At 33.0% G+C, this 13,969-nt stretch overlaps 1 protein-coding gene across 3 annotated transcripts in view; it reads right to left on the reverse strand.

The window, feature by feature from the left end:
* The window catches only part of PRMT3 (protein arginine methyltransferase 3), a 123,711-nt gene that overhangs the window by 5,488 nt on the left and 104,254 nt on the right, over positions 1-13,969 (reverse strand). For all 3 annotated transcript variants that reach the window (XM_077866208.1, XM_077866209.1, XM_077866210.1), the window contains 2 exons: positions 9,998-10,048; positions 9,714-9,801 (listed from right to left, as the gene is read on the reverse strand). In XM_077866208.1, coding sequence (XP_077722334.1) covers positions 9,714-9,801; positions 9,998-10,048 — 139 coding nt within the window. The remainder of the gene's footprint in view (positions 1-9,713; positions 9,802-9,997; positions 10,049-13,969) is intronic.

The raw sequence follows: 13,969 nt of genomic DNA on the forward strand, positions 1-13,969 counted from the left end.
AGTTTTTGACTAAGGAGCCAAATAATTAAATTGGAAAAGGATAGACTTTTCAAGAAATGATGAAGAAACAGCCTAATGTACATTTGGGAACAAATGAACTATTACTCTTAAAATTAACAGGAAACACATTATTGACCTATATGTACAAGGCAAAACTATAACATTTTTAGAAAGAACATATATGAAAAATTTCATGATATTAGGGTAGCAAAGATTTATTTTTTTTAATTTTTATTTTTTTTAAGATTTATTTTTTTATAAGTGCTGACAAGGATGTGGAGCAGCTGAACTCACCATGGTGGTAGGAACATTGAATAATGCAGTAATTTTGAAAAAATTTGCTTGTTTCTTATAAAGTTAAATATATACTTACCATAAGACCTAATAATTTTACTCCTAAGTATCTAGGAGAAATGAAAATGTATGTCCAAACAGAGACATGTTTTTATATGAATGTTTGTAGCAACTTCATTCATAATGGCCCCTATTTGGAAACAACCCAAAGTCTAGCAGCAAGTGAATGCTTTAAGTAAACTGTGGTATGCTCATATAAATATTATTTAAGAATAAAAAGAACTACTGATACACAGATGAACCTCAAAAATATGTTAAGCAAAGAAGCCAGAGTACAATTCTATATGATAACTTTGATATAAAATTTTAAAAGAATACTAATACCTTAGTATTAGTAATGTGAATATACTGATAGAAAGCAGATCAATGGTTGTCTTGGTCTGGGACTGGAGCTGGAAATGACTAACCACTTAGGGGATCAAGGAGGAAACTTTTTACAATGATGTAAATATTCTTTATCTTGATTAGGATCGTGCATACATTTGTCAAAACTCATCAAAATATACAATGAAGATATGTGAATTTTTATTGTATGCATATTACAGAAGAAAACTGTTTAATAAATGTGGTAGCTTAGGAATAAACTAACTCATAAATAAATGAAATATAGTAGAGAAACCGGAAGATCTATTATGGTGATTTAATACACGGTAAGGGGGGCATTTTAAGTCATTAAGGAAAGAATTCAATAGAATAGTAATACAATTTTTTTTTTCAGTATGAAACTAAAGTCAGAAACCAAAAGGTAAGGTTTTAAGGCTTGATTGTACAAAAATGAAAGCAAAATTCTACAAAGCAATATAATCTAAAGAAAGAAAAGTAACTTGGGGCGCCTTTTTGTTATTTAGATAAACCACCACCAGAATCTGACGGCTTTGATTGAATTTTAGTGATTATCAGTGGTAATGAGTATTACTTCCAAAGTTTAACCATCTAAAAAAAAATCCTGTGTGCATATATGTTAGTGATTTTGTTGATGTATATGAGGTATTGCTGCAAATGTTTCTTTTTAGTGCATGTCCTCTAATAGTGGCTGCTGTTTGATTTAGGTGCCTAAATGTAAATTGGCTTGTTTGTAAATGTTCTATTCAATCCTTGGTATAAGGATCAAAATGGAAATGTTCTATGTAGCTTATGAGGCAGGTCATCAAATTCTTCAAGTTTAAAGGATACCAAAAAAAAAAAAAAAAAAAAAAAGAGTTTAAAGGATACAATTTAAGAATTTTTTTTTTTCAATTTAAGACTTCTATGTAGACATCAACTTAGAAATATGGCACAAGTCAAGATGAACTAGTAATGGATTTTTGTTAAATTTCATTGAAGAAAAAAATTTAAGCATCAATATTAAATAAAACATCTGAATAATTCAAGTCATAATAGTAATTACCTTATAAGCTAATATGGTAATTTTCATGTCTTAAAAAAAGAAATATAAGCAAAGTAATTAGTTCTATAAAAAATCTTAATTTCAAAATGAGGGTGCAAACAACACTTATTTAAGTTAAATTAAATAGCAGAAAGGGTCACAGTAATAAATACATAATTCACACTGCTGAACTCTTGTCAATTGTTTAGGCCTGACAAAAGTGCCAAGGCAGTGGCGGTAATACCAGAATGGATCGCAGTAATTAATCAGTGTCAAATAGATATAAAATGACTGATGCCGTTAAGCATGTATACTGTGGTGAGAGCTGCAAAGGACACTCTCTGTGGAGCTGAGCTGTATCACCTTGTTTTTATCGTCAGCAGACGGCCATTAGTACCACAAAGCAGTACTGCAGTTCAATCAAGAACAAAATTGATTTCATTTCAATTCTGTTCTAGTGGCTTTTTAAAATTAATTTCTTCCAGAGCAATGAAATTTCATTTTCCCAGAAGGGGGAAAAATTTAAAAATCATTATTATCACTATTACAGCTTAAAGAATGAAAGAGAAAAGAGAAATGGATTTTCCATCATATAGAAGCTTACTAGATACATATAGAGAAAGAGAAATAAATAGCCTGATTTTAGTCACATCTTTAAGCCAAATTACATGAAAAAGATCTGGATTTTTAAAGTAAACACGGCCATCCACGTATGTTTGTACAATAAAATTGTACATTAAAAGAGAGGGGAAAAACACACTGAATTTAAAATTTAAAGGAGGTTAACTACTTTAAAAATATTCACTTTGGGAGGGTGGTTTGTTACTCCCAGAATGCTGGAAGTGCTCAAATGTTGACAGCATTTCTTCTGAAATATTTTTTGATCTAGGTTGTGAATAAAATAAAATAAAAAAACCAAACACCAAAACAAAACAAACTCAGGCTCATTATTTTATAGTTCCATTTTGCTTTTGGCCAAATGTACAATTCCTAGACTGAGAAATTCCCTATTCACAATGTCTTTCTTACTTTCTAAATATCAAGTCTATGCAGAAGTGTAGAAAAAGAGATTTACCATTATTGAAGATATTCACACGCATGCCCCTATATCCCACACTCTAGGCAGCATAATGAAAGGCATATTTATAATATCTTATTTAAAAAATCTTATCAGATTACTTTCTGGATACCAAGATGGGTTTATATACACAGTAAATTATTCTGATTAGACACTCTTGGCTTTAATTTTATCTAATAATTTTAGATTCTGATAAGTCAAAAACTACTTTTAGTTTTAATTAAACCCAATTACAGAGAACTCTTCAACCATGCCAAGATAAATTTGAATACCAATCTATTCAAGTTCAATAGCATGACAAAATTTTTGAGAACACTGGAGTTGACAAAATGGGACAACCAAATAAAACAGCTAGTAAATGCCTATGGCATGATGTCACCCAAGGTGGTAAGAGGAAATTAGATTTCAATGACAATGCATATTACTATACTTATTTGTATATTCAACAAAATATTTACAATATGGCAAATATTATATCAAAAAGGAGTGAGAAAGACAAGTCATCATTTCTTAGAAGCCTTTATCACAGTATACTGAGATGTGATAACACAGATGTATGCATGAACTGACTGAGGAGAACAAAGACAGCAATTAATTTTCTAAGGTGAGGAAAGATTACAGAAATCAGCTGGACAATAAAGAGAAAATTGAAATTTATCAAGTGAAAGAGGTCAAAAAAGTTTTCTAAGTAGACTATCTTAGACAAACCAAGGAATAAGAAAAGATAGGAGAGTTAGCTAAAAAATGAGTAGTCTGTATAAGTCCATATGAACTGGAGCGTATGATGAAGTTATTATGTGTGGGGTATAACAGAGTGGGAATGGAAATGATGAAAAATGGTCACATTGTAAAGGGCCATCGTAAGGAATTTGGATTTTATCCTGGAAATATGGACAGTCCCAGGAGAGTTTTTTGTTTTTTTAATTAACTTTAGTAAGGCATAATTTACAAAGAGTAAAATGTGCACACTTTTATGTGCAGTTCCAATGAGTTTTACCATTATCTAACCTTTGTAAATTTCTGCCTACCATTAAGTCTCAAAGATTATCTCTTATGTTACCTTTTTCTAGAAGTTTTGCAGTTTTACACTTTTATATTTAGGTTTATGACCCATTTAGAGTGGTTTTTGTATAGCGTATAAGGTAAGCATTGAGATTATTTTCCTGTACAAAATTTAGATGTTCTAAGCACCATTTCTTGAAAAGATTATCATTTTCCCACTGAATTACACTGCCCCTTTGAAAAATATAATTAATTAACTATACAAAAGTGGGTCTATTTCTGGATTCTCTATTTGTTATATTAATAATATTTGTTATATTAATCTCTATGTCTATCTATGGCATAATATTTTACTATCTAAAGTTTAGAAACCACCTAGTGTAAGGATTCCAAAATGACTCTTGGGAAAATTCTAGGTCTTTCTCATTGGCATACAAATTTTTGAATCAGCTTGTCAATTTCTATCTTGCTAAATACTCATTGGTTCTGTAGTTTTTGTGTAGATTCCTTAGAATTTTCTCTGTACACAATCATGTTATCTGTAAATAATGACAGTTTTATTTCTTCCTTTACAATGACTTTTACTTTTTCCATTTCTTATCACACTGGCTAACACTTCCAATATATGAGAATAGGAGTGGTGAACGCAAACATTCTTGCCTTGTGCCAAACAGAAGGAAAGTATTATTTTGCTCCATTCATTATGATGCTAGCTGTGGACTTTGTGTGGATGCTTTTTTTAAAAACAATATTTTATTTACTTATTCATGAGAGACACAGGCAGAGTTCTCAGAAGCAGGCTCCCTGTGGGGAGCCCAATGCAGGACTTGAACCCAGGACCCTGGGATCATGCCCTGAGAAAAAGGCAGAGCTTAATCACTGAGCCATCCAGGCATCCCTGTGTGATGCCTTCTATCAGGCTCAAGAAATTCTCTTTTATTTCTAGTATGCTATCAGTATTTATCGTGATTAGATATTGAATTTTGTTCAATGCTTTTTTTTCTTTGCATCCATTGATGTGACCACGTGGTTTTTCTTCTTTAGATTGTTAACATGGTTGATTGCATTAAATGATTCTAAAATATTTTAAAATTTTAAACTACTGAATCAGTCTTGGATTCCTGAACTAAACCCTACTTGGTCATAGTATGTTGTTCTTTTTTTTCAAATATTGCTAGATTCAATTTGCTAGTCTTTTGTTGAGAATTTGTGGCTTAATTTAAACTTTTAAAAATCTGTTCCTCTGGTGTTTACAATGTATATATTTAATTTATCATAAGTTACCATTAAAAATTGCTTCATGTACAGTGTAGGAACTTAATGTATTTCCATCTTCTCATTAATTTTGATCACTGCCATATATTTTATGTTTCCATATGTTTTGAAATACCAAAAAAGCATTATTTTTTGCTTTAAATAGTCGATTATCTTTTACAAAATAAAAAAAATGGGAAAACGTCTTTTTCATGAACTCATTTACTATTTCTTTTTTTAAAATCTTTTATTTATTTATTTATTTTTATTTATTCATTTATGATAGAGAGAGAGAGAGACACACACACACACAGGAGGGAGAAGCAGGCTCCATGCCGGGAGCCTGATGTGGGACTCAATCCTGGGGCTCCAGGATCACGCCCTGGGCCAAAGGCAGGTGCTAAACCGCTGAGCCACCCAGGGATTCCCTCATTTACTATCTCTGACATTTCCCATTCCTTTGTTTAGATTCAAGTTTCCACTTGGTGATATTTTCCTTTCACTCAAGGAACTTACCTTACTATATCTTATATTGATGGTCTGTTGGAGATGAATTCTTGCAGTGTTTTTCTTCTGGCAAAGTTTTATTTAGCCTTGATTTTTGAAATATATTTATTCTAAATATAGAATCTGGGTTGATGGTTTCTTTTAGTGCTTTGAAAATGTCATTTGATTATCATCTGGTTTACACAGTTTCTGAAGAATATTCTGAAGTTATTCTTTGTTCCTCAGTTTCATTTTTCTCTGGTTAAGACTTTTTTTTATTATTATTATCACTATTTATTGGCAATGTGTTTGTAATATGTCATGGTGTTATGTTCTTTGTATTGATCTTACCTAGGGTTCACGGAGTTTCTTCAATCTATGGGTTATAGTTTTTATCAAATATAAGAAAAATTTGGCCATTATTGTATCTTCACATATAGTTTTTCTGCCCCTGCTTCTTCTTTTTTTTTTTTTTTTTTTTTTGCCCCTGCTTCTTTCAGGGACTTCTTTTATCACATTTAGAGTGCTTCATATTTTCCCTCAGGTAACTGAGAATATGTTCATTTCTTTAAAACATCTTTTTTCTTTCTGTTTCATTTTGGAAACATTTTATGCTGCATCTTCAAGAACACTGATCTTTTCTTCTGCTAATTACACTGAACAATATTTTCACTTCATATATTATAAATTTCCATCTCTAGAAGTTACATTTGGATTTTAAATATCTTCTCGTATTCTCATTATGTTCATATAAAAGCAGTTATAGTATGTTTTAGCATGCTTGTGTGCTAATTAATCTCATTTCTGGGTCTGTTTCTATCAACTGACATTTTCTATCTTGCTAAATACTCATTGGTTCTGTAGTTTTTGTGAAGATTCCTTAGAATTTTCTCTGTACACAATCATGTTATCTGTAAATAATGACAGTTTTATTTCTTCCTTTACAATGACTTTTACTTTTTCCATTTGTTCAATGTCTTTTGTTCTCCTTTGTTGTCACTAAAGTTACTTGGGTATGGTTTTGTTTTGTTTTCTTTAAGGCTTGTTTTTAAGCTTTGTTAAGGAGCACGCAGGTTAGCCTTTACTCTTGGGATAGTTTATTCCCACTATGAAGCTAAGGTCCTTCTGGATTCTCTTCAGTCCCCCACTCTAGCAGGCTGAAACTCAAAACATCCCACAGCCCCAGGTAAAAACTCTGAGAACTATTTGTTCACAGCAGCCCAAAATGCTTTGCTTGACCTCAGGCATTTCATCCCACAACATCTATATATCTTAGTACTCATCTAAAACTCAAAGGGACATTGTGTATAGATTTCTGGAGCGCTTTTTCTGATTAGCATGTCTTTAGTTACTCTGCCCCCCAACTTCTGGCTTCTATTCATAGTACTACCATCAGAAGCTTATTAGCAGGGTTAAAAAAAAGTGTTATATTTCCTTATGTAATCTCTTTTTAGAGTATCATAGCTGAGAATGACCACATTTTCCTTACTTTGAAATTTTCCTTTCAAGTCTTTCCTGGTTATATTTTAGGGGATTCCAAATTTTGTGATGTACTTGTCTTACTATTAAAATACAAGTACATATACAATAGCAGGGAAAGAAATATAGAATGTAGATGGTATCGGAAAGCAATGTTAAAAATCACACACCTCCTTCATAGTATTCTAAAAAAGCTGAATCAGTTACTCTAAGGATTGCTAGGTAACAAACAGGATTTCAAAATTTCACTATATATAGAATAATATTTTGTTGTAATTAGGTAGTATAAAATTCAAATGCTACCTTAAATCTCCCTCAAGATTAAAACATGAATGAAAGAGCACTACCTTTACAATTCTTCCATTGGGATGCCTGGGTGGCTCAGTGGTTGAGCGTCTACCTTCGGCTCAGGGCGTCATCCCGGAGTCCTGGGATCCCATATAGGGCTCCTTGCACGGAGCCTGCTTCTCCCTCTACCTATGTCTGTGCCTCTCCCTGTGTCTCTCATGAGTATATAAATAAAATCTTAATAAATAAATAAAATTCTACCATTAAGACTGTTAAATGATTATAGTAAGAAGAAAGCAACATTTCAAGTTTCTAAATATCAATCCAAATACCAAAGCTATACAAAAAACAACTAAACAAACAAAAATGAAAATGTAGTAAAATTTCATTTGTGCTTGCTGCACTTCAGTTTTGCTATGCTCAAGCTTTTTGGAGAAAGAGAAAATGACACCATCAAGGTTTTATTTCCACAGCATTGCAATCTTAAAGTGAAAATGTGACAACAAGGTGCGGCTTTACTCTAGAGTTTTTAATTTGCATCTACTAAATTCCATTTATGCATCAACAGTGAAATCAAACTATAACTGAATTTTATGAAATATTTTAAACATATAGAGAATATAATAACCCCCTGGACCCACCACTCAGTTTTGTCAAATCTTAACATTTTCCCACAGTTCCTTCAATTTCTAAAAGGAATAATTCAGATATATAGCACCAAATCCACTTGAAAGCCTTTCCTGCTACTAGTTCTATCCTTTCGCAAGGGTAGCCACTATACTAAATTCTGTAGTTATAACTTTTAAGTATTGCTTACTTTTAAGTATTGGTGGGTGTATATGTAATTGTTTCATGTCTTTAAACTCCATATAAACAGTGTACTGTAGGAATCATATTGCCATTTTTTTTTTTTTGCTTAATGTTGCTTCTGATATTCACAAATATATGATTTATCTGTTACAGAGATTTTACTGTATTCAACTACCATATTCATCTATCTTCTGTTCATGGACATTCAGGTTGCCTCCAACTTTTCACTTCTACAAACCATACTGTTGTTAAGATTGTTGTACACAGGCTGCAGGGGAGATTGTCCAGAATATATGTCCAGGAAAATAACTGTGTGGTTTTAGTGATATATATATACATATATTCATAGTAGCAAACTGTTCCCTAAAGTTGTACCAATAATGACTATCAGGAGAAGAGTATGAAAATTCCATGTGGCTACATGATTACAGGCATAAGCGCCTTGATAAATTTTATGTTTTTTCTTGTACTGATGGCTAAGAAACAGTCTCTTACAGAATTTTAATTGGTCTCTCTCCCTGAGTTACTTTTGATGTTGAGAATCTTTTTATTGAAGTTTGTGTATATTCAGGTTTCATACAGTCTAAAGGTTTCAGTGAAGGTGAAGCAAGACAACTTCTACATAATAAGTTATCTAAATAAAAAGATTCCATAATCAAATTCTAACTTCTGGAGCTAACTGTGTGTGTACATAAGAACTGTAGGTGCTGGGAACCCTGGGTGGTGCAGCGGTTTAGCGCCTGCCTTTGGCCCAGGGCGCGATCCTGGAGACCCGGGATCAAATCCCACGTCGGGCTCCCGGTGCATGGAGCCTGCTTCTCCCTCTGCCTGTGTCTCTGCCTCTCTCTCTCTCTCTGTGACTATTATAAATAAATAAAAATTAAAAAAAAAATTTAAAAAAAAGAACTGTAGGTGCTCATCAGAGTGAGCAATCACAGAGGAATGCAGAGTTGGGCCAGTCCTTGAACACCGTGTAGGATGTGAGCAGTGGAGACAGTGCAGAGTACTCTATACACATACACTGAGCACCAGAATTACTTAATTTACTCTTCACCTCTATGAGTGATATTTCTCCTCAGTTATGTTTGCAACTTAGTATATACTAGTTACTGTTTAAAGTAAAGTTTTTGGATTATTTTGTGTTACTCAAAATAAAAGCTATATACTATGGCACATTTTAATGGGCAGGGATTCTTTTTTTTTTTTTTTAAAGATTTTATTTATCTATTTATGAGAGACCGAGAGAGAGAGAGGCAGAGGGAGACGCAGGCTCCCTACAAGGAGCCTGATGCAGTACTCAATCCCGGACCCTGGGATCACATCCTGAGCCGAAGGCAGAAGCAAACCACTGAGCCACCCAGGGGTCCCAACAGGCAGGAATTCTAAATCTAATCTAAATAAGAGTTTTCTTTAAATCACTACTTTAATAAAATGATATTCCATCTAAAATTTATGTAGCTCTAAGAACATCTTATCTTAGCTCCTGTTATACTGCTTCAAATACACTGGGCACACAAAAAGTCACTGTAGAATGAAGGAATATTGTTTACTTCAAAATGAGTAAGACATTTCTCCCCCTTTACTTTTCTTTCTCACCTGCTTTAACCGAAAATGGCTTTTCCAATAGAAATATTGTTTGTTTCCAGTGTGTTCTGGCACTCTGGGGGCCCGTGGAGAACACGACCTGCATCGGTAGAGTTCAAAAGTATCTGATGAAGTACAAGATTTTTAATATCATGCTACATTAATCTACTACATCAAATACAAGCTCCAATTGCTTACAACAGCAAAATGCTTATGATTAAACACCTTGGGGCACAAAAATAAAATACAATGTATTTCACATAATTAATTCTTATGAGAAAACTCATGATACTTACCCTGCTGTGACAATTCTTCTCAAAATATATATCAAAGTAGCCAGCAATTGCCTAAGAAAAAAAAAAGGAATATAATTATTAAACTAATTCTATGATATAACAATAAATTATTCAGTTTTTCAAGACATGGCAAAGTACAATGAATATTTTTGTGATGAGATCAATGGAATTTTTAAATGTCATATATTTTTTTCCTGAAGATAAAATAAAAATATTTAATAGTACTTAAATAAAACTTATGTTTAAACATATAACCAAAGGAGAACCTCTGAAATAACACAGGTTACTGTGATAATACAAAAAGGTCTCTAAAATATGAATATTCACATGAATAAATTTTTCATTTCTTTTTAAGATTTAAATTATACCATTCTTTTTTCTTTTACTAATTGAACTAATTTAATATATTTTTAAAACTGGCATTAAGGGATCCCTGGGTGGCTCAACGGTTTAGTGCCTGCCTTCAGCCCAGAGCATGATCCTGGGGTCCTGGGATCAGGTCCCATATCGGGCTCCCTGCATGGAGCCTGCTCCTCCCTCTGCCTGTGTCTCTGCCTTTCTCTCTCTCTGTGTCTCTCATGAATAAATAAATAAAATCTTTAAAAAAAAATAAAAAAATAAAACTGGCATTAAAAAAAGCTTATAAAGTGTTAAAAACAGGACACCGATTATTGAAAAATCACTATAAAGCTAATTTGTGTACTCTGCTGCTTTTGTTGAGAATATGAAGTTTTATTGATCTGTAAGGTTAATATGGATTAGGCCCAAAACAAGTTCAATACTGAACACCGAGGTTCATTATATTTTAGGTACCAAGAGAGAATCGAAATACTGTGTATAATTCTGTCAAATAGACAAATATAAAGCAACACAGTACTCAGATACAGATTATTATAGGAAACCATATAGTTAATCAGAACATTTCTAAAATATGACTTTTTTTCAGTTGATTTCCTGGTATTCCTCTGCAGACTAATTCAACTGTTTTCTTAGAGTTCTCCCTGAGTGCCAGTCTTCTTCACCCCTGTAACCTTAGTGTTCTAAGCAGTGCCTGGCCCACAGTACGTAAGTATTTGCTGAGAAAATGTACTTATTATATACAATTCTATCACAGTATCCACCATACTATCTTATAATTAGTTGCCCTACCAGATTGCAAGGTTTTTTTAAGAGCAGGTTCTCAATAAATGTTAGTTAAAATTTTCAGTCTTCAGTTTCCTAAATTCAGCTAGTCTTATTATGTGGTCAGGATACTTTATGAAATCGGTGAATAATTAACTTAGAGGAGAAAAACCCTAACTCTTTGTATGAATCCGCAGTGTCTCAGCCTGACCCCTGAACTATACAGGTTAGATCCAAATCAATGTAACAAAGGCTGAGAGAATGAAACTAAAATCTGAATTACTGGCACAGCTCTCAAAAACCTAAACCAACAAGTATAGATCTCAAGAACAAAACAGAGATTTGAAAAACCTGTACAAGTCAGACTAATCATTAAACAGCATATGTGCATGAGAGACCCAAAACACTATAGCAAATATCAGAGAATGAAACTGAGATGTGAACCATGTCTGCCCAGACACCCATGACAGAACTTTATGTTTTGGCTTTAACCGCCCACACCAAACATCAACAACATTCTCCAGATTATAATAATACAACTGAGAGTACATACAAAATAACATGCGCAACACCCAGAACACAGTCCAAAATTATTCAACATACAAAGAACCAGGAAAACATTGCTAGCTTTCAAGAGAATAATCCACACATGACAACTCTAAGATAACCTGGAAGCTGGTACTATGAGACAAAGACTTTAAAACAGGAATTATAACTATGCTGTTATGAAGTTATAGAAAATACACTGAAATTAAGTGAAAGATAGGAATTCTTGTAGAGAAATAGAAACCACAACAAAAAAACTAATGGAAATTTTAGATTAAAAAATACAACAACTGAAACAAAAAACTGCGGGCTGAAGTGCAGAATGGATATGACAGAGAGAAAAAAAATCAGTGAATGTGAAAATAGAGCAATAGAAAGTGTCTAATTTGAAAAACCAGGGGAAAAACACAAGTAAAATGCAAAAGCCTCAAGGACCTGTGCATCTAACATATATGTAACTGGAGGTCCAGATAGAAAAGGAAAAAATACTGAAGCAGGAAAAACTTTTCAAAATTCTATATCCAGCAAAAATATCCTTCAGAAATGATGGCAAAATAAAGACATTTTCAAATAAAGGAAAGCTAAAAGAATTCATTGCCAAAAGACTATTTAGAAGAAATGTTAAGGGCAGTTCTTCAGGCTGATGAGCAATAATACTAAGAGGAAACCTGAAACATCAAAATATTAAAACAACAGAAATGATTAATAGTTTGGTAAACACAAAAGATCATCTTTTCCCTTTGAATTCCTTTAAAATACTTATGATTAAGGCAAAAATTATAACATCATTTGGTCGGGTTTTCCATGTATGCACATGTAATCACAAAGATCAGTGCAGGGGGTTGGAGAGTGGTTAGGAGGAGGAAGAGTAAAATCCCAACATATACAAGTGTTTATAAAGTTGGGAAGTGGAGAAGACTTTCTAAGCATCACACACAACAGAAAGTTAATATTAGAGAGTTAATAATTTTAGTATCAAAACCACAATGAGATAATTGTTAGACTCAAAGAGGCAAGAAATAAGTGTTGACGAGGATGTGAAGAAAAAGGAACATTTGGGCTCTACTGATGGGAATGTAAATTGGTGTAGCCACTGTGGAAAAGGAAAACAGTATGGAAGTTCCTCAAAAAGTTAAAAATAGAAATACTATGTGGTCCAGTAATTCCATTACTGGGTATTTACCCAAGAAAACAAAACCACTAATTTGAAAAGATATTTGCACCTGTGTTTATTGTAGCATTATTTACAATAGCCAAGATATGGAAGAAACCTAAGTACCCATTGATAGATGAATGGATAAAGAAGATGTGGTTATACACACACACAATAAATATTAGTCATAAAAAAGAATGAAATCTTGCCATTCACAACAACATGGATGGATCTAGAGGGTATTACGCTAAGTGAAATAAGTTAGAGAAACACAAATACCACATGACTTCACTTACATGTGGAGTCTAAAAAACAAAGAAACAGAGACAAACAAGAAACCCAAGACTCTTAAATAGAGAATAAACTGGCAGTTGTCTCAAGGGAGGTGGGAAGGTATGGATAAAACAGATAATGGGATTAAATGGTACAAACTTCCAGTCATAAAATAAGTAAGTCACGGAGATGAAAAGTATGACATAGAGAATATAGTCAATAATATTGTAATAATGCTGTATGCTGACAGATGGTAACTACATTTATCATAGTAAGCACTGAGTGATGTATAGAATCATTGAATCATTATGTTGTACATCCAAAACTAATATGACATTGTACATTAATTATACTTCAATAAAAAAATAATATAATTCTAGTATCAAAAGATGAAGAAATCTGAGGGTATTTGCTATATATATATATATATATATATATATATATATATATATGACAAAACATTTGTATTTTTAAAAAGTCACACAGAAAATAGTACACGGGCTATGATTCTATCCACATACAGAAAATTCAGGGGTGCCTCGGTGGCTCAGTTGGTTAAGCGTCTGCCTTTGGCTTAGGTCATGATCCTAGGGTTCTGTGGCTGAGCCCCACATTGGGGTCCCTGCTCAGTGAGGAGCCTGCTTCTCCCTCTCCTCCCTGTTCCTGCTCTGTGTCACTATCTCAATCTCTGTCTCTGAAATAAATAATCTTAAAAAAAAAAAAAAAGGAAAATTCAAAAACAGCACAACTAACTTACAGTGTTATAAGTCAGGATAGTAGTTACCCTTCAATAGTGGCAGAAACTGGAAAGGGTTACATGGAGGGCTACTGGACTCCTAGTAATATTCTCTTTCTTCACCTGAGTGATATATACATGG

This window comes from Canis aureus, chromosome 23 (genome assembly GCF_053574225.1).
Source record: "Canis aureus isolate CA01 chromosome 23, VMU_Caureus_v.1.0, whole genome shotgun sequence".
NCBI lineage: Eukaryota > Metazoa > Chordata > Mammalia > Carnivora > Canidae > Canis > Canis aureus.